Genomic DNA, 25083 nt, shown 5'->3' with positions numbered 1-25083 from the left:
TCAAGCTAGCAGGCAATTGTCAGATCTTTACTGGTGAATTCTCAGCCCTTCCTCAAAATGGGCTTTGCCAAGTTAACCTGAAGTAGCTTTTCAGGCTTCATGTGATGGCTAGAGCTGACTGTTTTGGAGGAGTCTAAATACTAGCTAGTGATTCTCTACGTACTTGTGTTATTGCAAGCAAGTTTGTTATCTGAAGTAGTGGTATTACAGTATGCTTGGCTGATGGTTTTTGAGGTGTCAGAATACTGTTCTGAGCCTGTTTCTGTTCCAGGTGATTATGCTGGTTTCCCTGGATGTGGCCTGCTCAGACTGCACAGCACATACCGCCATGATCTCAAGATCTACGCCTCAGATGAGGGACGAGTTCAGATGACAGCAGCGGCTTTTGCAAAGGTTCTTCCTCTCTTGTGCATCTGCTAACTCTGCTACGTTATTCTTTGGGATCTGCCAGTTTTAAAGGAAAACCTCTGGTGACAAGGAAGGATCTGTCCTAGGAGTTTCCCCTGTCTGTTGGAAGGGCAGTGATGCACTACGCTGATAGCAAGCGTGTGGGGCAGCACTGGAAGTGCGCTGTAGCAGCACGTGCTTGTGGCCTTCGATATGCTGCCCAGGGTTAGACTGTGACTGGAGAAGGAGTTGCTTACAGAGCATTGCTGGTATTTAATGTTGGAGCACATTGCTGAATATTAATTGCCTACAAAATTAGTTTCTGGGATGACTGCCCAGCCAGAGGGATTATTCTCTGACTGCCTGATTTACGAGAGGAATGAAATAACTTTGGGGCAGTCTAGAGTGGAGGTTGGGAAGGAGAGGGGCTCATCTGCAGTTAAAGCTTGAGCCAAGGGAGATCTTGTGGTCACCTGAGCTGTTCTTCAGGGCTGTATCAACTCCTCCCAGCAAACTGTGTTGGCTGCTCAACGATTGTCTGGACAGTTCTGGGGCCGCTGCAGGCAGAGCTGCTGTAGACAGAATAGCTCTATAAGCAAAGAGAATCACTGGTGATTGTAGGTGCTATGGCTGTAAAAATGCTCTTCAAGGGCAGGTGAGGTTTCATTCAGGCTGACTGAAGGCTGGCCATGAAGCTACCAGAAATGTTTGCTGCTTGGTTTGCACAGCTGAAATCTTGTCCTGTATTTTTTTTAGGGTCTGCTGGCCCTGGAAGGAGAGCTGACCCCCATCCTGGTGCAGATGGTGAAAAGTGCCAATATGAACGGTCTCCTGGACAGTGACAGTGATTCTCTAAGCAGCTGTCAACACAGAGTGAAGGCACGACTGCATGAAATCATGCAGAAGGATGCTGAGTTCTGTGAAGAGGATTATGAAAAGGTAAAGCATCTTCATGGCCTTGGGGCTTGCTGTGGTTTAAGATGCAAAGTCTGCTGGTGTGCAAGCAGTAGTTTTGTTAGTTTCAGAACAGCTCTAGTCAAAACTGCGTGATGTAAGCAGAACCCAGGAGGGGAAAAGGAAGGATCTGGGGAATAATAATGCCTACCCTTCTCCAAGTGAAAATGCCCCGCAGTTCTCCACTGTTCTGTTCAAATCATTACCATGGGACCTTTCTCTCCTTTTAAGAGATCCCAGTGCATCTGACTGCCATGAGAGTGCTCAAAGAAAATGTTTTTGGCAAATCTGTTTTGTAAATATAAATATGTGATAGGCTGGCATTTGGGGTTACCTGATTAGGGTGTAGTTCTCATGGCTTGCAATCCCATTTGCTGTGGACAAGCAGCTCACCTTTGCCAGATTTTAGATTCATACTCTGTGTGTGAGTGTGAGCAGACCTTTTGGCTACAAACCATTTTGCTGTCCTGTCAGTGTCTGATAACTGCAGAGCAGATTGTATCCAGCAAAGTGACAATAAAGGCGCTGTAGCTGCTTCTCCAACAAGTCCCTAGACATTTGTTCCCCCCAGATTCTGAGGTACAATTACAGAGCTGAAGCCTATTACCATTAACAGATATATTAATCACCTCAAATAAATACTTAAAACACTGTGAAACCCTTTGCTCAAGCACAGAAGCAAAGTGAGGCGGGTGGGTATTGTCAGCAGAGGGAGGTCCAGTCGATTAAGAGCAGTTGTTTGCTGTCTCTGAGATTGGTCCTGAGGCAGTTTTAAGGTCATCCCTAACTACCTCTATGATGAAGCCAGCTTATTGCACTCAGCTGGGAACACAACTGTTGCACTGAATCATAAAGCAGGGCAGCTGAAAAAGGCAGACATGCTGTGTTCCCAGTCTGTAAAGGTATTAACTAACCTCTGCTGGGATCTTCTCTCAGCTAGCACCTACAGGTAGTACTTCTCTGCTCAACTCCATGACCTTCATCCAGAACCCTGTGGAGATCTGTAACCAGGTGTTCACCCTGATTGAGAACCTCACCTCCCAGATACGAAAACGATTGGAAGACCCAAAATCTGCAGGTGAGAGTCACAGCTGAAAAGGGTCTGCAGCAGATTGATTGCTTCTTCTGTCTTCACAGCTGACAAACATCACTGTGGTTCACATATATGACTGTAACAAAGAAATTCTGGAGTGGAATTCCATATGTATGATTGATGCAAAGGCTCCTGTTGTGATTTCAGCTGCTGTTAAAGAGAGCTATAATGTATCTCGTGTTCAAAGAGAATGTAAGCAGCAGCACAGTGGCCTTGAGGGACTTGTCTGACTTTTTCAGGCATTTCCTAGAGAGGAGATGATGGCAGTGGGCAAGATTTTTTAGTCATCGTTTGGTGAGTTCTGAGAGCTTTCCTTCATAACAGCGCAGAGGTGTTATAAAGGCAGCGGTGGGGCATCCAACTGCTCTATGACAAACAAGCCTAAAGGCAGATGGTTTTAATTTCGCACATATTTCAGAAGTAGTTTACTGCTGCAGTTTAAGATACAGCTCAAAAAGGTCCAGTGGCTTTTCCAGGGCAAGATTCCTGTTGGTGACTGATAATAATCGGGGCACTTCTGTGCTGGAAGAAGTCAGTCATAGCTTCCACCTGAGATCTGTATGGAAGCAGTCAGAATGTGAACATGGTTTTGTGCTCTCTGGTGTTTAGACCTGCAGCTCTACCACAGTGAGACTTTAGAACTGATGCTGCAACGCTGGAGTAAGCTGGAGAGAGATTTCCGCATGAAAAATGGGCGTTATGACATCAGCAAGATCCCTGATATTTACGACTGCATCAAGTATGATGTGCAGCACAACTGTGCTCTGAAGCTGGAAGGCACAGCTGAGCTCTTCCGACTCTCCAAAGCCCTGGCAGATGTGATCATACCACAGGTAGAGCCTGTCCTGCGTGTGTGAAGGGTCTGTGCTGCCGCTTTCTGACCTTTCCACTGTCTCTTTTTTTCTTGTGTCTCCTACATTGGCTCTCGAGGCAGAGTATCATGGGTATCTCTCAGGTCTCTTACTATTTGCATAAGGCCAAAGCCATCTACAACTTACAATGTGGCAGTGCTTTCTTCCTGGATGAGGGTTCTCACAGCATCAGAATGATGAGCAGATGAGGCAACAGCTTTTGCATGTTCATCACAATGCATTTAGCACAGCTTTGGGATGAGTGTGAGCTGTAAGATCCCATTTTCCATGTGCGAAGTTGTACATGGCGACGTTTTCCATATTAAAGGGAAGCCTTTTTCTGGTGGATTCACCATCCCTGTCAAACTGGGGCTTGTTCAACTTGTAGAGTTGGCTTGCTTCTTGCAAAGGTTTTGCATATGGAAATGTGAGTGGAAGAGAGGGACAAATGCAATAGATCTCTTTATTTTGTTCCACCCCAGGCATAAATGTTTCATTTGTCAGGGATTGGCTTCTGACAACAAACGGGGCCCAATTGCTCTTGCACTCATGCTGGGCAGAAATGGGCTTCTGAATCTCTCCACACTGTTTCTGATAAGAAGCTGTTCAGCCATTTACAGCTCAGCTCTTCCAGTTTTATCTTTGCAAACAGCAGTTGTTGGGTTAATCCTTATGGCAGGTCTGCGTGTGCCACAAGAGGAGGTTGGCTGATGATATTGGTCCCTCTCAGCTGTTCTGACAGCCATGTCTAGGCAGATTGGGATTCTTGGAGGCTTCTCTGTTAACTCCTTAAATAAGTGGAAAAAAGGAAGAAGGTGCTGAGTGGCATTTCCCCTTCTGTCTTTCCTTACCTGTAGCGGTGCTTGTGGACAGGACTGTGGAAGTGCAGTTTCCTTTCTTCTGAGAATATGGCTCAAAGAAATCTATTGGGTTTTGTTTGTTTTCCTGCAGGAGTATGGAATTAATAAGGAAGAAAAACTGGAGATTGCTATTGGCTTTTGTCTTCCTCTAATTAAAAAAATCCAGTTGGACCTACAGAGAACCCATGAAGATGAGTCTGTCAACAAACTACATCCCCTGTAAGGACTGTGATGTATGCTGGGGAGGGCAGGCTCTGGGGCAGTGCGTGGGATCCATACCGAAGAGTGTAGTGGTTCAGAAGGAGGCACCAAGGGGCACACCAAGAAGGAAGCAGGTTGATGTTCCTAGAACAGGAAGAGAAATCCAAACGCACACTGAAACTGTTGAGAGTGAGGCTAGATGCCGAGGAAGTCGTTGCAGCTGGATGGTGGTGCCTTCATCCCTGTCTCTGCAAGGGGCAAATGCTGGTGTGATGCACCCACGTCAGCCCCACCACGTGTCTCCATTAGGACAGCAGAAATCTTCTGCTCACACTGCTTGTTCTGTTCCTGTTGCTCTTTAACAATTCCCAGTGTATGATTTCCTTCTATTGAGTGAGCACAAATACTGCTGTGTGGTAGATGTCAATCCATTGGCAGGCTGTGAATAACATGGGGCTGATTTTTGTTCAGGTACTCGAGAGGAGTGTTGTCACCGGGCCGCCACGTTCGGACACGGCTCTACTTCACCAGTGAGAGCCATGTGCACTCTCTGCTCAGCATCTTCCGCTATGGGGGGCTCCTGGATGTAAGTGTTCCAGCAATGCTCACAGAGTAAGCCACCCTGCTTTTTCTCAGCGGCCCTTTCCAATGCAGACGGCATGTATTTGCAGGTTGCCCCTTTAGCCAGCACTCTCAGTAATGATGTGCACCAGTGCTCTCTGACCAGCTCCATCGCTGCTGTGTCTGCATGCTGCAGCTTCCTGCCTTCTGGCGTGTAGAGGGGTTGTTCTTCCTCTTCCTGACACCACCTGCCTGGCTTGTGCAGAGCCACGTATTCTCCAAAAGCTATCCTTCTAATTTTGGATAAGTCTGGAGCACTTGCCTCTGTAAAAAGAGAGCAGTGTGAAGCGGTGGTGATGCAGGAATTCTTTCCTGCCTCCTTCAGCAATTTGTTTAAAAGAGTTATTTAGTTGCTGTTATTTGGAGACTTTCAGTTAATTCAAAGTCAAGAAATCAGTTTGCTTATAGAGGAAGCGACCTGGGGTTGTAAACGTGTAGTGAGCTCTGTACCAGGGGGAGAGAGGGCCCAGTTCAAGGGGACTATCTCATCAATCCAACTTCTTGTTGCACTCTCATGACCTGCTTCCTGAGGGAGTCAGCATGCAGACCTGAGAACCTGAGAGAAAGCTCTGCTTTAGGCTTCCTTGGTGTTTGTTTTGTTTTGTTTTGTTTTTTTGTCATTTCTCTAAAATTTTGAGAACGACTGTGCTTGGGAGCTGCTGTGGGTTATGCTTTTCTCCAGTCTGCATGGCACAGGGGCTTGCATCTGGGTGTCCTTAGATCTGCACGTGGGTTGGGTGGGGAGCTGTAGTGTCCCTGTGTGCAATTGCTCCTTCCTGTAAGCACCCTGCCCTCAGTGCAAGGCCATCTCTCTTGTTTTTGTCCTGACAATGCTGCTACCTTGTGGAGAGGCAAAGTCTCTCAGACCCATTTCACTGAATGCTGCAAGGTGTCTGCTGTTGCTTATTCCACGCGACTGTTTATGTGTATATATATATCAGGAGAACAAAGACCAGCAGTGGAAGAGAGCCATGGACTATTTGAGTGCTATCTCAGAGCTGAACTACATGACCCAGATTGTTATCATGCTCTACGAGGACAACAACAAGGTGAGGGATATAGCTGTAGGACAAAATCCTTCCTGCCGCGATGCTGGGCGCAGCCCCTGAGAGATAAGATCAGCTGGGAATCTTGTGATCTGAGCTCTCAGCTTGTGGATAAAGACAGCTGGATCATTGACACAACTGCTTATTTTTATTTTCTTATTAGTTCTTATTTTTAGGTGTGAGGCAGCGACCCACTTACTGTTTGTTACGTGTAAGCAGAACACCATCCTGAGCAGTAGTGCCAAACTTGCATAATTGATAGTAGCACTTTGAAAGCATGTCCTAAAGCAAAACAATTTGTTGTTTCTTAATATTAATTACAAGTTAACAATAGGAAACAAATTAAAAGCAATTTATATTTGGCTGTTTATTCAGAGTATTTCTAGAAAACGTCCAGAAATCACATATTCATAAACTTGTTTTGTATTTACTAAAAATCTACTCATATAGTTAGGGAACTATACACGGGTATCTTCAGGAAGAAAAGACAACCACTTAAAAATGGGTGGAAAGTGGAAAATGGCAGCGATGGCCATAAATAGTTCTGGCACTGAAGCGTGCATTCTGAATCCCAGATTCTGTGATCTGTGCTTCAGGAGGTTGTGGCGAGAGGAGCAGTGCTTTACTCTGCAAGATTCAGAATGAGAACGTCACGTTCAGAGGACAGATGTGGGATTTTAATGGTAGAACGGAGATCTTGAGTGGCAGAGCAAGTAGAGATGATGAAACTTTGGGTTATCATTAGTGCTGGAAGCTGTAAAAGTTCTGTCTGCCTTCTAAAAATAGGTATTATTTTAAATAATTATTAGAGACTGTTACGTAATCTTGGAGCAACTTGACTGAAGGTCTGGGAGGGAGCCAGTCTCTCCGCGTGCCTGTAAGTGGTCTTGCAGCAGAGTGGTCTCTGTTGCCAAAAGCTGTGCTTTAGTTCCACGTATATATACTAGAACCCATTCTGCTTTGGCCCCCTGGTGGCAGTTGGGACAGAACAAGAACGTTTTGAACGCCTCAGCTTTGTGCTAATGAGGGCCATACTTCTGGACCAGGCAGTCCCAGAGCCAGTATGTCTGTGGGTTCTTGTTGCCTCTGCCTTTCTTCCGAAGGGTGCTGTCGGGGTGCATGCTGCACCAGCATGGCAGGGTGGCCAAAGCCCAGACCGTGGCCTGTGCTGACAGCCCGTGCGGTTTTGCGTCCTCAGTTATTCCCCGTCCCTGCTGTTCACAGGACCCATCTTCAGAAGAGCGCTTCCATGTGGAGCTGCATTTCAGCCCTGGTGTGAAGGGTTGTGAGGAGGATGGAAACGTTCCCACGGGATTTGGCTTTCGGCCTGCCTCAGCGGAGGTGAGTGCGCTGTGCTGGGCGCGGGGCAGAGGGCTGCCCTGCACGGGGACGTGCTGCGTGCGCCTCTGCTGCGCGTCGTGCTGCCCTGCCGGCCGGCGCGGCCTGGGCCCCAGCAGCGTCTCTCCTCCAGCCCATCTTTGTGCCTGTGGACTCGGCGGGTCCCGTTTCTGCCTGGCTTTGCGGGCTTTGTAGGGCAGACTTTGCTGGAGGAGGAGCAGAGTGCTGGTATCTGACTGCGCTTAGCGGAGCTCAGAGATCCCGGCCTCAAGCAAACTCCCCGGGCAGTGCCTGGTACGAATGTATGCCTGCAGCTGTTGGTGTTCCCTACTGCAGAGTGAGGACAAGAAAGCAGACCAAGGCAGCCTGGAGGACCTCTCCAAAGAGAAGGGCGTGGATGAGCCCGATCGCGCCCAGCCGAGGTCTCCGCAGCCCTCCGAGCCCGTTGGAGTTCAGCGGAGATCACCTCTGATCAGGAACCGCAAGACGGGGTCAATGGAGGTAAAAGTGCTGTTCTTGTTGGTCTCATAAAGGTCTTCTGCTTCATTTTAGTTTCCTGAGATTCCTCTTCACGTAACAGTTTGAGTTGCTCCTGTGGACTGATTTGGGGAAGGAATTTGAGTTTTTGGGAAGGCTGGCCTAATGAACTCCCCATGGAGGAGGGGCAGGGAATTTATGAGGAAGAGCATTTTTGGTATCTGTTTTCTGGTAGGGAAAGCAGCATCAGAACATGAGCTGTTTGTTAGCTGGCTTCTGCCGCTGTGTCACCCGCGATGTGACTTCTGTATGCAGTACTTTGAGAGTCTGCCTTGGGCACTGCTGTGTTGAAGGGGATATTTATACGTTTCTGCTGCGAAAGAAGGAAGTCCCAGTGATCCCAGTGCTCTTAGGAGACAAGGAACTCAGTACAGGGATCCCTTACTGTTTCTGAAATTTCTACTGTTCCACATCCCCAGGCAAACGTGAAATGAAAAGTGAGCACACGTTGTCACAGTCTTAGCATAAGAGTACTTGTATGCTTCTTGAAAATTGTGATTTTTAAGCAAGAGGCACTTTTCTTTTTACTTCTGTACAAAACCACTTGACAGCAGTGGGTAACAAGGGCATGGCCCTGATCGTACTCTCTCTTTGCAGGTGCTTTCTGAATGTTCTTCCAAAGGTTATCGCCTCTTCAGCACTTACTCCAGGCAAGCTTCTGAGATGAAGCAGAGTGGCTTAGGTACTGTACTTGACCCGTTCCCAACCTGCTCATCTGTACCTCTGTACTCTCATGTGCATCTGTCTGTCCCTCCCTGTATTTCTCTGGCTCAAGTTCCTCATACGTCTCTCTGTGTGCGTTGTGTCTTCTTGTAGCGTTACTGCCTGGACCGCTGCAGAGCTTATCACTTTGTAATGACTTTGGTGCGTGACCTCCTCCTTCAGTTTGCAGCTACAGAAGATGCACTTGTCATCCCACGTAAAACCCGAGCAACAGAGCAACTTTCAGACTGAACTTCTGCTTCTGCGTTGCTCTCATTTGCTACATCATTTTTAAACTTTGTAGGAGGAGATGATTTCATGTGAGATCTGGAATACTTTCTGTTCTGCAGGACAGTAGTTTACATGCAAAGCTGTCTTCATGTAAGACTGTTGTTTTTCCAACGTTTTTTCCTGAAGATCTCTTGTATGAAGCAGATCCATCATCATCTGCTGCAGTGTTTGACAGCTCTCAGAGCTGGGATCCCCTGCTTAGCTGCTTTTTGCATGGTAGCCTGTGGGAGAAAATATTTTGGAGCAGCTGGTGTTCTCTGTTGTGTCCTTGAGAATACCATTCCTTGCCATCCTCCTGTAAACTGTGTCTGAGCTGTGGAAATTCTTCCTGAAATATTTTTGCTAAAGCAAAAAAATTTTTGGAAGGTGAATAGCAGTCTTTGGTGCCAGGGGGTTCTAAACAGAGAAACACAGATCCTGCAGAAGCCTAAAAAGCACCAGGGAATGGAAATGCCCAAGTTAGGCTCACTTTCTTTTTCTCTAGAGCCATTTTATTTTTTTTTTTTTTTTGCATTTGAGTTCTGAGGCATGGCAGCAGGTTTCCTTTCAGCATTTCTGTTACTGACTCTTCACTCTGTGACACAGGCACCCTGCAGCCAAGCGTTATCTGAAGGGCCTGGTCACTGCCCTGTCACTTCTGAATTAGCTGCTTCTTTGGAAACCAATTCTTGTCAATTTGATGGAATTTTCTTTGCTACAATTAGGAAATATCCCAGGTTTCTGTTTCGGAAATAGAGAAGACTACTACCGTACTGGACTTGACAACAAAATTTGAAGTGCAATCTCATCAGGTTTAATTTCAAGTTCTTGCCAGACTAGTCTCACTGGGAGGCTTTTGCTGATCATTCACCCAGCTGTGAAGCCCTTCAGATGGAAAATTTGAGGTGGGAGCTGAGCGAGCAGATCTGGAGCTCTGTCTGGATACTCAGTTCAGTCACCATTTTCCCCATGGAGACTTGTGGCTGCGTGCAAGGAAGGGTTGAGCTGGTATTGTGCTGCAGCACCAGGCTGCACAGTTTTGCTTATCAGAATGTCTGTTTCTGTGAATTTCTCTCAGCTCATCCCGTGGGCTGCTGAAAAGAATGATGCTTCTTTACTTGTGAAAGCCAAGCTCTTGAAGGAATTTTCAGGGTTCTTTTCCTGCTCTCTTTACAGAAGTCTAATGTCTTCTCCCTTTATGATCTGAGGTGCGCTTTGTCTTGGAGAAAGTGCATAGAACTCACAGGATCCTAAACGTTGCCTTCAATGCTTGTCTCAGCAGCTGTGCTGTGAGGTGATTCATTCAGAAGCTGCCTGCTGTTTCTGAGCTTTCCTGAAGCTCAGAGCCTGACCTTGCCGGTGTCTGGCTGTTGTTATCTCAGAGGGAACGTGTGCATCTCTTCAGACATTCCCTCGCATGTTGAGCCATTTTAGAAGGAGAAGCAGAGCAGAGCTGTTGCCCTGTTGCCATGTCTGCCAGGATTGTGTCTTTGTGGTAATTCAGAAATGCCTTGAAATGGCTGCTGGGAAGAAGCGAAGGCTGCAGCTTGCTTTGTCTGTACAGCATGCTGCTTTGGAGTATGCCTTGTTTTTCTGGATAGGAACAAGTGCATCATCCTGGACTGTCTGCAGTAGTGTGTGTACTTCTAGCTCTAGAAGCATGCGGATGTTTCAGTGCCTTTCTTTGCTTGCAGAGCACTTTGAAACAGGATAAAATCACTCCTTGCTGTTAAAGAGGTGATATATTGCCAGTGGGGCTGGCAGCTTTGTGCTGAGACTTTCACTCCTAGTGAGAGTGAAACAAGGGATATCCATTTTTAAACATCTGAAACATTGAATATACATCTGAAAGTCAAATATACAAAAATGATCCGGCATATTATGTTATTCCTTGTAAGCACTGCTACATCTTAAATCCAACGTGCCAGTATGGTGTTCTTTAGGATGTGTGCTTCTTTGTTTAATTTGGCTGCAGCGAGTTCACTGTAGACAATCGCTGTCATCCACAGAGTCATGCTTGTAAATTCTGTTTGTGTTTAAGGGTGCTAACAAAGTGCCTTTGTCTACTGTATGATTACAAACACTTGGCTGTCCTTAGTTTAATGATTGGTGGCACAAGATGGGAAATGAGAAAAATCTATAGTTACATTTTCATTTGCCAGTAAATGAGTCTTGTCTTTTGTTGCTGTTTGTTTTAAACCATGACAATATGGCTCTGAGCATCACGCTGGCTGCCACTTGACAAAATTTTGTTTGCATTCTGATAGATTCCTGTTTCACGCTGAGTCACCACTGAGCTTCCCTTACTGGGATTAGGAGAAATGTTCTCAGACTTGTGTATCAGTTACCCTGCAGGCAAGAGCTGTTTGCTCTTTGTCCAAGGACAAAACATGCTGGTCTGCCCAGTGGAAAGCCACTAGCAGTGTTACGGTGGTGGAGTCGCTTACTTCAGTGCATATGACAACTCTTTTTGTCAGCCTCCACAGTTCTGAGAGCAGATATCAGCTGAGACTGAGCTTACACATCAATAACCCAAAGCTTAGAATCTCCTTTTTTTTTTTTTTTCCCTGAAAAGACTCCAGTTAAAATGCTGATTTGTAGAAAAAGACGTGGCATCCTCCTGGGTGACAAATGGATGTGAGGCAGTAGCATGTCCTTCAACCAGAGAAGGCAGATGGCTTGCTCTCTCTGCCAGGTTAATAGGACTGCAGCCAGCAGGCTGAGGAAGGTGGTCCTTCCCCTCTATGCAGCATTTGTGAGACTGTGTCTGAAAGATTGCTGCCTGCTTTGGGCTCCCTGGGTGAAGAAGGGCATGGATGTAGCAGGCGTCAGCCCAGGGCAGAGCAGCGGGGGGGTGTGGAGCTGCAGCGTGGATTGGTGGAGACCTTAATGCTGTTCAACCACCTGAGCAGGAGATTACAGAGTCAGAGAAACAACAAATAGAAGTTGCAACACAGGGAATTCCAATTGCCTTGGAGGAACTAATTTTTCAGCATAAGCATGTCAAATATTGGGACAGGGAGTTGGAATCTTCCTGTGATCTCCTTCCTTGAAGGTATGCAGACTGGACACATCCTAGCAAGCTGATCCAAGCTGGAAGCCTCACAGGGTTTCCTTCCAACTTAAATCATTCCACGTTTTAGGACCAAGAGCTGCTTCCACGATAGGAAGAATTTATTTCTTTTAACAGTAATAACAGATGCACTGTTCCACTTAAATACCTGTAGGCAGTATGTCAGGCTTCTTGTTCTGGCAAATGAGGTAGAGCAAGATCGACCTGCTTGTTTCTGGAAGCCAGGTATGTGGGAGTACTGTTGTTTTTAGCAGATGGTATTTACAGAATGTAGTATCAAGGCGGTTGAACAAGGAATTTATAGACAATCAGTGGTTTTATCTTTTCAATAGTAAGTTGTGTGGTTTTATTTCCCTCACACACAAATGCTTTCTGTGGTTGAAAGAGTCCTGTTTCAAATACCCAGCCATTCCCCAGATACCACATAATGTCAGGCCGCTGTGAAAAATGCTGTGCAAACACCAGCGCTCACCGGAGCTCACATGCACTCTCCTGTGCATGAGAATGTAATGCATGCCTTCTTCCTCACCATAGGGTAAGCAGAGCTTCACACTGTGCGCCTCTGGTGCTTTATAAGGTCATTCACAGGACACTTGGGCTGACTCTGGAGTCAGTGCATGACCAAGTGGGTGTGAAAGAAAGCTCTCTTGTCCCATTGCCTTCCTTACTGATTGACAGTGTGATTAATCCTAATTTGCAGCAACAGTTTCAACACCCTGAAATTCATTAGATATAGCTAGCTCTTTCTTCTTCTGAGTGTCCAGCAGAAGAGGGACCTTCCAAAGAGAAAGGACAGGAGAGCAGATGTTGTGTGAAATGAGCATCAGTGATCTGCAGCCTGGCTTTTCTGACTGGAGTACTTGGTTTTGCTGACTGGTGTCAGGATGTTTTTCCTAGATTAGGTTGGAAGAGCCAGGGGGAAATAAACCATTGGAAGGAGTTGGAAACTTTCGATGAATATTGGCTACCTGCTGTGCATTTGGCACTGCTGAATTCAGAATGGGGAATACTGCCTCCCCATTCTTCCCCAGCGTCATGTATTTCCTGGGATTGCTTCTAAAGCGGGCAGTTTATTCCTCATTCTTCAACTAACACTGCTTTTCTGTAGTTGCATGGTGTGGAGATGTCATACTAACACCTTCCATGCCTTTCCAGGGTCACAGTGCACCGGGCTGTTTAGCACCACTGTGCTGGGAGGCTCCTCCAGTGCCCCCAACCTTCAGGACTACGCACGCAGCCATGGCAAAAAGTTTGCCAGCAGCCTGACATACAAAGACGGTATGTGTGTTCTCTGTGCAGCAGGTTAATCTGTGGCCTTTGGTGTCTCAGGGAGCTACAAAAGCAGAGACTCAGACTGCTAAGAAGAGCAGCACAGTCAGTTGTGTATACTCGCCTCGTCTACAGTAATGCATTCTGTTGTATCCCAAGAGGTTGCGATCCCTGCTAGGACAAGGCAGGGGCTGGCACTGTGTGAGGAGCTGTATGTTGATGTATGGTAATGCTGGTGTATAGTAGTGCTGGTGGCTGATTTTTCTCTGGCATTTCAATACTGCTTGCTGGTGTTGAGGAAGGATTATCGGTCTAGATATGAGATGGGTCTGTCCTGGTTCATGTAAAATCATCTCGCTTACCTTGTTGACCTTACTGGTGCTAAACCAAGGTTCTATTGAGAAATTAATCCTCAGTCTACAGAAGATGGGGCAACGTGATGTGCTGAGGGAAACAAGTTGAGTACTGAAGTCCCTAGCTGCGTGCTGGGCATGCAGAAGAACCTGAGATAGCTGTCAGAGGGCAGTGTAGTAGGTGTGATGTGCCTGCTGTAAGTGCCTGTGGAAGGACTTGGAGTTATTGTGAGCGGTCTGTAGAAACAGCTGCACAGGTCAGCAGGGCAGTCTGGTATTTGGATCATCAGTGCAACTGTTGCTTGGTGTGCATGGATGAAGGGATGTTGCCAGCTGAGGATTTGTCTCCAGATGGCGTAAGTGAATTATGCACTGAGAAGCAGAGATGCTGTTGCTACTTTCAAGGAATCTGGAGCACAGGAGAAGACTGAGGAGTTGTAGGGATGTTATGCACCAGTGAAAGTGTTCATCATGATCCCAGTAAGACTCTGTCAAGTATCAATTAGAGTAGATTGGGTGATGAATTGATTGAGAACAGCCCTGGAGAGAAGGACTTAAGGATACTGATGGACTAAAAATTGAATATTTGTCTGCAAGGTGCACTTACACCCCAGAAAGCCAACCACGTCCTTAGCTATACGAAATTGTAGAATCACAGAATGACTTGGGTTGAAAGGGCCCTTAAAGACCATCATTTCCACCCCCCCTGCCTTGGGCGGGGATACCTCCCACTAGACCATGTTGCCCAAAGGCCATCCAGTCTGGCCTTAAACTCTTCCAGGGATGGGACCCCCACAACACCCATAAAAAGGATGAAGGCTTAACATATCAGGGTGGAAAGATGTTACCCATTCTGAGATCTGTTGGAACCCCATGAATACTGTTGTACAGAGGCCGTGATGTACACTGGCTTTCTGTGCTGCTTTTCAGTGTAAGAGAAGACTGCACTGGTTTTCACCTCTTCAGGGAGCTTCTTAGCACACATCAGGCTGTGCGACAGAGACAAGGAGGGTGAGCTGGAAGGATTTGTCAAGCCTTGCTGCATAAGCCAGAGCTGCTCGAGGCAGCAAGTGCGGGCTGTCCGTGGGTCCCAGAATAGAAGCACGTGGTGTTTGGCACAGGGCAGGGGTATGAATACCACAGGAAATACTGAAAAGGCCAGCTAGGACACTGACTGATTTTCTTCCACTCTAAGCAAACACCATAGGTCCAAAGGCAATTACTGTTCTCACGGAAAACTGTGAAAGACTGCTTGTTCTGTACCCAGCTGGTACCAGGGCAGATTTTGTCCAGTCCCACCATTCCCTCTGCAGTGCTGCCTTTCTCTGTTAGCTGTGTACTAAGAGCGTGCCTGCAATTGGCTCCTGGCAGTCAAGGACCAGGGCATGTTCCTGCTGTGTTAGCCTAAATTCTACGTTCTGTGTCCTGAGATGCAGCTGTACACTCAACTACTTACAAGTCAGACTTACTTAACTAACGTTTGACTAACAGCCCAGAATTATTCACCTCGATGTTACATTTCATTTTTCATATTTCTCAGTGTGTTATAGCACTCTGTGTTGCCAGTGCTCTGTTGCAATCATAGTAACTATGAGTGTAGCAGAAATGCTGAGTCACAGCCCGCAGCAGTGATGGAGCACCTGGTGGAAGGCAGGGCCAGCCCAGAGGAGCTCAGGAATGTGCAGTGCACCTGAGTGACAGGAAGGGCTGGAGCCCTTCCAGCCCCTCTTAAGGGTTGGCAATGGAGGTGAGGGTATCTCTCTGGAGATCCCTGCCTACCTGGGGCCTTCCAGAGGTGAGCAGCTTCTTTCTTTCATTTCTGCATCCATGGCTGCTGCATATGGGCTTGTTCACATTTGCTGCAGCCAAAGGTTTTGCCACCCTGCTATTATTGCTGTACTTTCCATCACGTTGCAGTGTTACAGTGAGGAATTGGGAAAAACAAGTAGGAGGTAGAAGGGCATTTATCTCCTGAGGAAGGTAGTGTGGGACGTGAGGTCAGCCCTTGTTCTGGGCCTTTCCTTTTAAATGGGCACCAATGAAATGATGAACATTGGCACTGAAGCCAAACACCACCAGGGCTGAGTGCAGTAAGTGACATGGCTACAGCAGACACTGGGAGGATGTTTGCATCAGGGCCTTTTTCTCAGTCATCAGGCAAATAATCTTTAAAAAGTCTCCAGGCTTTGGAGCACACATTTGCTGGCATTTTTCATGGCTGTGATGCTTCAACATATGGCACATGGCTTGTGGCACTTCATCTAAGACTTGCTCAAGTGAAATTAAAGTGGCTCTAATTTCTTCAGTCTCTCTGCTTGGCACTGGAAGAGGGCTCAGGAATGCTTCAGTGGAGGGTTGTGTCCCAAGCTCAGGTTGAAGGAAGGTCTTCTGGTGATACTTTGAAGTTCAGTTGTCTGAATCCAGGGATCCAGTAGCCTATGTTGCAGCACCATCTAAACTGATGCTCTTGTAAATGCAAAAAGGAGATTTGAGAAGGCTGATGGTGGCTACCATCTGTGTGACCGCAGCACCAGAGCTCGCACAGTTCTCAGAGGAGACGTGTAAAGAGCTTTGCCATCTGATTGTAGATTAAAAAGAGGTAAAAAAAAAAAAAAACCTAGCACATTTTTAAGGCTGTTATGCTGCAAAGGAAAATTGAAGCAATTTTGAGAGCTGATTTAAGTATACTATGTGGCCAAGTCAGTGGGTGTAAATAGGGAAGCACAGTGTAGGGTGAGGAAGCATAATTGGTAAGTGAATCTCCTAACCTCAGTATAAGTGACAGGCATGTATAAAGACCACGTTGACCAGGTAGAATTAATGCATTAAATAGAAATGACATCCTTAGGTCCTGAGTAGTAGTGAAAGGCATGACTGGATGGGTTCTCCCATCAGACCCTGCATACAGGTGATCTATGCAGACCATTCTTTCCATAGTAACTGAGGAGTTCCCAGAGGGAATAAACTGAGGTGTGTGGTTTGGAGTTTTTTTTGGGTTGTGGTTGGTTTTTTTGTTTGTTTTTTTTGTTTTTGTTTTTTTTTTTTTGAGCATATGGAGACCAACCCACAAACTCATCTATTTGTGCCCCATCAGCAGGTACACAGAGCCCCTCTTTGTACTGACTTCTGATGTGTGATTTCTGTGAGAATTTGGTCTGGTCTGATTCACAGCCAGGGGAAGCCTGAGGACCAGCCTGACAGGTGTATCCCCAAACCTCTTCTGTACTGGCATGCTATGAGCAGCAGAACTGCAGAGATACATCTTCATGGATCTTCTCTTTGCTCCCGAATTACTTCATGGATTTAACTTTCAGATTCCTAAAGAGTTCTGCTTAGCTTGCATTTAGAGGATGCTTTGAGCTGCATTTAGCAGTGCCAAGGCTGTTCAGTTCTGCGAAATAGTCTTTTCTTTGGGCAGTGGTGGATCCTGAGGACTATAGCTGTAGGGTTTCAGGATATGTGGTGGTGCTGCTGACTGCCTGGAACAGCTATGTGGCTGTGAGTGTGGCCTTGTTGCATCTCTCACTGAACTGTGCTGGAAGTGTGTTGGGAAGTACGTGTTGCTGTCTGTGATGGAGGGAGAGCCACTGATGTCCTTGAAGAGCCAGGAGAGACGCTGACAGGACAGTGCAAGGGAAGCAGGGAGCTGACAGTGTGTGAGGAACCCAAGAGCTTCCCTCAAACCTGCAGGCAGAACGTGCCTGGGGTACGGCAGCAGTGCCAATGGAGGTGTGTTGGGGGGGTCCACAGGAGGTGCACCTGAAAGGGCAGAGGCAAGCATGTGAACTGGGGATTCCCTAGAGGCAGGCAATTAACTGAGATGATCTGTTTTTATTTCCTCAGAGCTCTTGTCTATGCCAGCCGTAAAACGATTTTCTGTGTCGTTTGCAAAGCATCCGACTAATGGTACGTTTGCTTCCTTGATTTGACGTTCCCTCACACTTCTAACCCCATGCTCACATTCAGTTCTCCTCTCTGCACATACTCTCAGCCTTCTTGTGGTTTCTTGCGTGTCTGTGTACCCGGTGTCCATGCTTCACCTTCCCCCATTGTCTCCTTGTGACTGGCTTGTTCATTCATCTGCTGTTACTGCTCAGTGGTTCCTGTACTGTTTGTGGGAGGTCCGTCAGACTGCATTTTTGTCCCAGATGAATAATTAAGAGCAGTGGCTGTGAATGGAATTCCTAAAGCAGCCTTTAAATCCACTGCTGATGTAAGGCCTTCTACAGTGCTGCCTTGCAGGGGGTGGAGGTTGTGGGAAGAATGCCGTTGGACCTGAGGTGTGTGGGGGGAATGTCTACTTCATATCCTAAGAGCACCAGCAACTTTGGTCCTCAGCTTCTACACTGCGGATCTTCAGGTCTGGAACAAGAAGAGATCCTGGAAAAGTGCAGTCTGTGATGGGAGGGTGGGAGGTGCCAGCAGCATTCCTTAGCACAGTGGTCTTAGGAGGCAACGAAGCTACCAGTACTCCTATCTGCAGACTGGTTTGTTAGGTTGGGCGCTTGGTTACTCCAGGCACGGTGGTGTTGGTGGGAGTGGTCTCACCTTTCCTGCAGACATTTTCCTGGGAATGGTCTCCAGAATATCCATCTGCTGTTGATGTGCAGTGCTGCCTTGGCCCTGCCACTTTCCCAAGCTAGGAGAAGATCAGCAGTGTGCCACACAGCGCGTCTTCAACCATCCTCACTCCTGTAATACTGGTAGCTATGACAAGGCTTGGTAAGGAAGAATGTCTGACAGTGCCTATGTTTATTCACTAGTAACCCATCACTGGAACTGTGGATCTCTTGAGGCTAAAGACCCCTAGCTCTGCTGTAGAAGATTCCTTGAGCTACTATTAATTATCCAAGCTGTGTGTAGAAGCTTTTGCAAACATTTGTTTCATAGCATTGCTCCTACCCATAACTCATGAGACAATTTAGAACCAAAGCAGATCGTGGAAAGATACTGGGTTAAGCATTTCCATCCTACGTGATCAGGGCTGCCTCTGAAATCCTGTTCTTAATAAATACAGAGAACTTCTGCTCTGCGTGATCTGTAAGGTGAAAGAAGTCCAGAAGACGGTTACAGAGACCAAAGTTCTGGGAAAGATGAAGGAGGGAAGGGAGGCTAAATGTGGTCTTACTGCTTCAGCTATCCAAAGAGAACCTACTTTCAGTTTGCTTGGTTTTGTTCTTCCCAGAAGGGGCAGCTGCTCAGTCTGCTTGTATGTCTGGGTGCCATCTGAGGAGATGTGTGTTAGCAGGATGTTCTATCTTGTCAACAGAACCAAGTGCCACCCTGCCCTAAACCATACTGTAAAGCAACTGCCCCCCACAGAAGTATAATAAAGTGAAACTGAGCATCAGGTTTTTCCCAAGGACCCAGTGGATATTTCTCATGGCAGAGTGCTTCTTAATCAAGAAAGCAGGTGTCCAGCAGGTGTGAGCATAAAGTTTGGCATAGATATAGCACTGGTTTTAATGGGAAAGGTGTTTAGCTGCATGAACCACTTGCCTGAGGATGCAAAAGTTATTCACAGCCCTGAATCTGGATATTTTTATTCTGAAGAGCTGCCTCTACTTGATTAGGTGGGATGGGTGAAAGAGAGCAGTGGCCAAGCACAGGATCAGGCCAGATGGTTTATCACCTGATTACATGAGTCTTGGCAGCAGGACACGAGTCTTGAGGCTGCATGAACAGGGGAGAAGACAGGCCTGTAGGTTAGGATCCTGTCTGCCATGCGATAGTAAGAACATCACAAAAGATTGCACAGGGCTCTCTTGAGAGTTTCGAGAAGGTACGTCAGCACTTCTTTTTTCCACACGCGCTAACAATGTGTTCTCAGTCGAGCCGTGCTGCCCCCAGCGCACCTCGCGCCGCCTCCAGACGTTCGGTGTCAGGTCATTTGTTCTCCCACATCTGATGAAGTGAGCGGCTGCGTTTGGATGCAGGACGCTGTGCTTTGTTGGCAGTTTGGATTTCTTGTCTGCTGCGAGGGTGAGTCTGGGACGATGTCCTTATGGTGCTGAACCTGAAGTGTACAGGACTTAGAACGTGTCCTGGAATTTTTTCAGTTGTCCGACTTCACTTACAAAGATGAAACCTCGCCATTCAGCCTGTGGTGGGACTGCCCACGTGCACTGCGTTTGGCAGAGGCTGGGTCAGGCGGGAGCTTGCCCTGCTGCCTTCCGATCTGGGGTACGTAGAACTCAGGGTACTCCTGTTCTTAGTGCGGGAGGGACCGGGCTGTAGTGCGTGATGTGGGTCGCCTCCTGCGCAGCAGCCCCGCTGCTGGCAGCTCCGTTTCCTACATCTCTACATTTTTTTCTGTTTCCCAGCTGCACCTCCCTGCTCCTCTCACTCTTTGTGGCCCCTTTCCTCCAGATGCGTTTGAGCACCACCACGTTGCCCAGTTGCTGCGCCGTTTTTCCTCTGACTGTGCCACGAGCCGGAACATCTGCCTGGATGCCACTCTAGCCCATCACCTCCAGCAGTGCTCCTACCACCTGCGCCTCTTCAGGAGCTGGCTGATCTCAGGGCAGGATGACTTGGAGTGTCTTTACGGTACTGCACGCTGCAGCTGCCTTAGTCCCGTGCTCTTAGAGCTGAGTGGGGACCACTGTCTGCTTGAGAATGCAAAGTATGCTTTGCTTCTAAAAAAAGGAAAGCCTTTCCCCTCACTGCATCCCTTACATCTCTGGATTGCTGCTGCAGCAAGGCGTGCGGGCTGTTGTACCGGCAGTTTTGTAGCCTTAGGAGCAGCCTTTCCACGTGGAGCCAGTGCTCTTTGTGTAGCTCTAACTCTGCTCTTTCCATCCTGGGCAATTGTTCATTGCCTTCTTCCTTTATCCAGGATAAGCCAATAAGCTTTCTGCAAATGCTGTTTTCCTGCCAGCGTGGTGTCCTGCTGATGTGATACACCTGCCCGGGTCTCAGTAGCGTGCTGCTTAGTGTTCCCTTATTGATGGAAGAACCAAAGGGCTGAGAGTGTGGAAAGAAAGGAGAGTAAGGAGGCACTGCAGCTGATCACGGGCAGAGTGAAGGAACGTGCAGTGGAAATTTATTTAGGGGAAGTGAGTGCTTATGGGATTGTGTTGTTTAGAGAGACCAAGTTAAGCTAGGGTAGACGCTGAGCTTCTGTGCGTCTGCATTGCATGGCATCTGTTTCACCTGTTAGGAAGTTTGCAGCGTGTCAGGTGGGGGGAGGCAGGTGATTCCAGTACTAAATCTATAAATCAGTTATAAATCAGTGCTTCTTGGCTATTTGTCAGCCTCTGGCACAGGTGGGAAATCTGATGCATTGAGGTCTCAGTGCTCCTAAGACAAGCAGGAGATTCCTCTCTGAGAGGGGTATCTGGCTGCACCATAAGACCTGCTCGGTGCATGTGGCTTGCTGAATGTGTGGTGTGATGCATGGAGTTCTTTTTTCATTCAGACCCATATGTGGCAGAGGCAGACATAGCACACCTTTTCGGGCAGGGAAGCAACAGGATCAAACATCTTCAAAGCCTAGAAAAGAGAATTTTTTATATACAGCCTGTTTATTCTTGATACAGCCCTTTCTACCGAGTAGGCAGCTTGGACATGGCAGTTGCTTTTCATCTATAATTAGGACAATCCTTGGTCTCCTAGCAACAAATACTAAAGAGGATCAAAACTGCTTCAAGGGATGAGATACTGGAACAAAGCAGACCGCTCCAAAGCTAAAGCTGAGCTTCCTCTACTGCAGATCTCAACCTTCCCATGTGAGCTCCAGCAGAGAGAGGAAATGAGTTCAGCACTTTGGGCAAATAAACTCCAAATATTGCAGTATGATGCTGGGTTGTGCCACCTATTCTAATGCAGCCGGGCTGATGAGCTCTGTGCATCAATGTAGTGAGTTTCCTATGTGGAAATCAGATGTCTGCACTCAGTAAGTTCTTTTTTTTTTCTCCTCAGCTTGACTGCCATTCAGAGCGCAGTTAATTAGTGACTTTGGAACCCCTGCTGGTGTTCTTCTTAGAGAAGTTTCTCCTGTCTTTGTAGCTGAAAGTCCAAATTTATCCTGTGTAAAACTATGTACTCCCCTCCCCTCCTCTCCTTCTTGGCTCTCAGGTACACTTCTACCTAAACAAAGAAAAGAAGCAAAAGACAGAAACAAGAAGATAAAAGTATGTACTTGGCATCCATAGCTGGAAGGATCAAGCCTTGAAGTGATCATTCTGGAAATCCATGCTCATCCAGTTTAGGAAAGAAAGGGTGTGAAGTGAGTTCATGTTGGTAATGAATAGCAGTGATAATGACTGCAAAGGTCAGCTGTGAGGAAACAGGAGCATGGGATAGTGAGCGACTGGGCAGTGAAACAGCAGGTGTTGTTCAGGGTAAATCCATGTTGGGTAACATGAGGAAACGGCCCCAACTTCACGTAGAGCTGACCATCACCACTGGGAAAAGGGAGACATCTGCAATGTGGGAAGGGTGGTTTTGGTGGTGGTGTGAGTGGCCTGGAGAGGAGCAGTGGGGATCTGCAGGTTGGCCTCTGCTTCAGCACAAGAACTGGGATGTTTCCTATAGACCAAATAGGAGGCAGCATAAAATAGGAATGAATTTTTAAAAATACCAAAAACAGTGAAACTCCTTGTAACTCTGCATGGGGGCGTTAAAAGTGCAGCTGAACTTGAGCGGAGACTGTGGAATGTCATGAAGAAGCTGCTCTGTGTTCAGAACAGTTCTGAGCTGTAAGGTCACTGCAGGCCTGGGGGAGGAGTCACCACATGCTGTCTGCTCTTGCATCCCTTCATGGATGTATGCTGCTGGCACTGTGGGCAGGGAGCCGCTGACCAGAACAGACCTTCAGGCTGACTGTGCAGGCTTAGATTTAGAAGGGCTTGCTAGCAGAAGTCCTAACTCGTGTGCATATTACATACATGCATACAAACACTTATGGGTATACATGGGGCATGCTGGAGCTCTGCCAGCAAAATACAGCTCAACTGACCAAGCATGTTGGAGGGGAACTTGCTGAGTGTGCTTTCTCCATACCCTTCAGGATCTGTGCTGAGACTGGGGCAGGTGTTCTTTGTTCCAGAGGAGCTGACGTACAAAGCTTTGGCACGTAGAACTTTGGGGATGTATCAGTGCCACTGCTCTGTCTCTTGCTTTCAGGATTTCCACTACGCAGGAACAGGCAACCTTTCCATGCCAACACAGCTCCCAGCCAGATAGCTGTGTAGTAACTTGGTAATTGCTGCCAATGAAAACATGTATGCTGATGTTCAGAACTCTTAGGTAAAAGTGTGATACGCAAAAACAATTGATTTGGGCCAAAAACACTTCTCACCTGAGCCTTCCTTGGCCTCTGTCTATCAGTACTATTGTTGGTGTCACACCTTCGACACTGGATCTTTGATTTCTTCTCTTTATTAGAGGTTTGCCCATGCAGTCCCATCCCTGTCAGTGCCTCCAGTGTATCTTGCAACAACATTGCCTTGCCCTGTCTTGTATTTAAACTACTTTCCGTTGTCTTTGGATAACTGGATAGCTGAGTCAACTTTGGTCTCTCTGAAGACAGATTCTGTTCAGAGCTGACATGAGCCTCCCTCTATGCTTCTCCAACGCCATCTCCAGTCTACTGGTCTTTAAAGTCTTTACCTCACTGCTTTCCTTTAGCTTTGTCTCGCAGGGTGCCTGTGAGAAAATAATGAATAAACACTCTTCCTTATTCAGGAAGGACTTTTCAGCAAGAGAAAGAACAACATGGTGATTTTTTTCTGTCTCACATTCCCTTGTTCTAGCCAAAGATTTGTTATCCTTCATGTCTCAATTAATGTTCGTAGGCACTTTGTGGTGTAGGTAACCCCCCTCAATGGCTAGAGGGTTCTTCATCTCCAGTAGCTGTTATGGTAGTGGATGCATGCAGCACTGCAAAGTGGTCATGTTCTGATCTGTGGCCTCCTTGCATGGCATGTAATCACTCTAAATACCATCTGCTGGCTCAGGTTCCTTGCCTCTTGCAGACCTGGGTTAGATGAATGCACTGGGGCAAAGACTGACAAAATCTGGAGGTGTCTGAAGGACTGGAGCAGTGACATTTGTAGCAGACAAGCTGGGTGCTCCAGGTTCGTAGGGGCAGGGACCAATTTTAGCCTGTCCGTGTGCTGAGCTGCAGTTTTGGTGTGTGCATCAAGAGCCATACACTTTTTTGCATTTCAAAGTAACTTTTCTTACCTGTAGGAACAGATCCAATTCCTTTCCTTTTTACATTTTTTTTCCTGAACTCCAAGGGAGGGAGCTTAGGACATGCAGAATGGGAAGCCTGGGCTTAAGGAGTTTAGAGAACTTTAAATAAGAGAAGCAGAGCAGGAGGAGTCTTACTCCCATATGCCCAGAGACACTTTTATTTCTTTCTTGCTCCTCTGACAGTTTCAGGCTGGCTTAGTGCCACAGAGCACTATCAGGAAGTTTGGATGAAGAGAAAAATGCTTTGCTGTAATCGCTGCTGACTCAATAGCAAAGAATTTATTGTGAGTGGTTGTGATTCAGCTTAGCTCTGAGCAAGAGTCTGTCAGATGTTGATACGACTTCTACTAATTCAGGGTTTGCAGACAATGAGGTCTTCTTTGGGGACACATGGCTCAAACAGCTGCGTGGGGAGGGGTATATTAGGTATATTAGGCTGGGAGGTTCTTTTCCCTGTCTTTGCAAAGGCAGCAGTGCACCATAACTGACCGATGAGCGGAGGGTGGTCTCTGTCTCAGGTTGGAGTTGAGACATCGATGCTGGGAGCCCTGGGAAATTCTGCTGACTTCACTCGAGTTTTGTTTAGCTTCTGTAAACTGTGGAACTACACCAGGTTTTCCCCCGTAACCAGATATTTTAGCAAAAGAGACACGGGCATTGCAGCAAACCTGGCTGCTGCTAGATGTTTCCTCCTCCTCCTTTAGCGTATGCCTGGATGCTTGCTTTCAGGCCTTTAACTGCATGTGGTTGCCTAATGGTGATTTGGTGATTTTCTTGGCCTAGAAAAGGTGACTTTAGTCCTGAGTGTGGCGGTGGTTTAGTTCCCAGACTGCCTTGCTCCTTACGCCGTGAGTAGTCCTGCGGAGACTTAGATTGCTGTTTACTCCATTCATTTTCTGATTGCGTTTCTTTCCAGGTTTTGAAGGCTGTTCCATGGTTCCCACCATTTATCCCCTGGAGACCTTGCACAACTCCCTCTCTTTGCGGCAGGTCAATGAGTTCCTGACGGCTGTGTGCAGGAGTTGCAGTGAATCACATGTTCAGTCTACTGCAGGTACTGATGAGGTGGGCTCGTCTCTGGGTAGGGCAGAGCAGAGCCAAAGCAAGCAGTTAAGGACTTCTGGTCTTTTACATTTTGGGGGCAAACTGAGCAACAAGCACAGTCACAGGTGCCTGTTCCAGGTGTTCTAACCTCGCAGTCCGCTGTGGGATCCAGCTCAGAGCCATCCTAGGCCACACACCTGAGGGATGAGTGGCTGGCCGGGTCTGTCTGCTTCTGGTCAGCGCAGCGATGTGGAGACAAGCTCCAGCTTGGGAAATCCAAG

At 47.2% G+C, this 25083-nt stretch overlaps 1 protein-coding gene across 1 annotated transcript in view; it reads left to right on the top strand.

Annotated features, from left to right (window-relative positions):
- Positions 1-25083, top strand: part of PPIP5K1 (diphosphoinositol pentakisphosphate kinase 1) — a gene marked incomplete at both ends in the record, with an annotated part of 35769 nt that overhangs the window by 8518 nt on the left and 2168 nt on the right. The window contains 14 exons of the mRNA XM_079541046.1: positions 272-393; positions 1144-1326; positions 2278-2419; positions 3044-3267; positions 4237-4364; positions 4818-4932; positions 5909-6016; positions 7238-7354; positions 7688-7852; positions 8486-8570; positions 13089-13211; positions 17399-17461; positions 19925-20104; positions 24675-24812. Coding sequence (XP_079397172.1) covers positions 272-393; positions 1144-1326; positions 2278-2419; positions 3044-3267; positions 4237-4364; positions 4818-4932; positions 5909-6016; positions 7238-7354; positions 7688-7852; positions 8486-8570; positions 13089-13211; positions 17399-17461; positions 19925-20104; positions 24675-24812 — 1893 coding nt within the window. The remainder of the gene's footprint in view (positions 1-271; positions 394-1143; positions 1327-2277; positions 2420-3043; positions 3268-4236; positions 4365-4817; positions 4933-5908; positions 6017-7237; positions 7355-7687; positions 7853-8485; positions 8571-13088; positions 13212-17398; positions 17462-19924; positions 20105-24674; positions 24813-25083) is intronic.

The sequence above is a fragment of the Tetrao urogallus genome (genome assembly GCF_951394365.1).
Source record: "Tetrao urogallus genome assembly, chromosome: 11".
Classification (NCBI taxonomy): domain Eukaryota; kingdom Metazoa; phylum Chordata; class Aves; order Galliformes; family Phasianidae; genus Tetrao; species Tetrao urogallus.
Note: the sequence above shows the minus strand (reverse complement) of the source record. Positions and strands in the feature narration are given on the sequence as shown.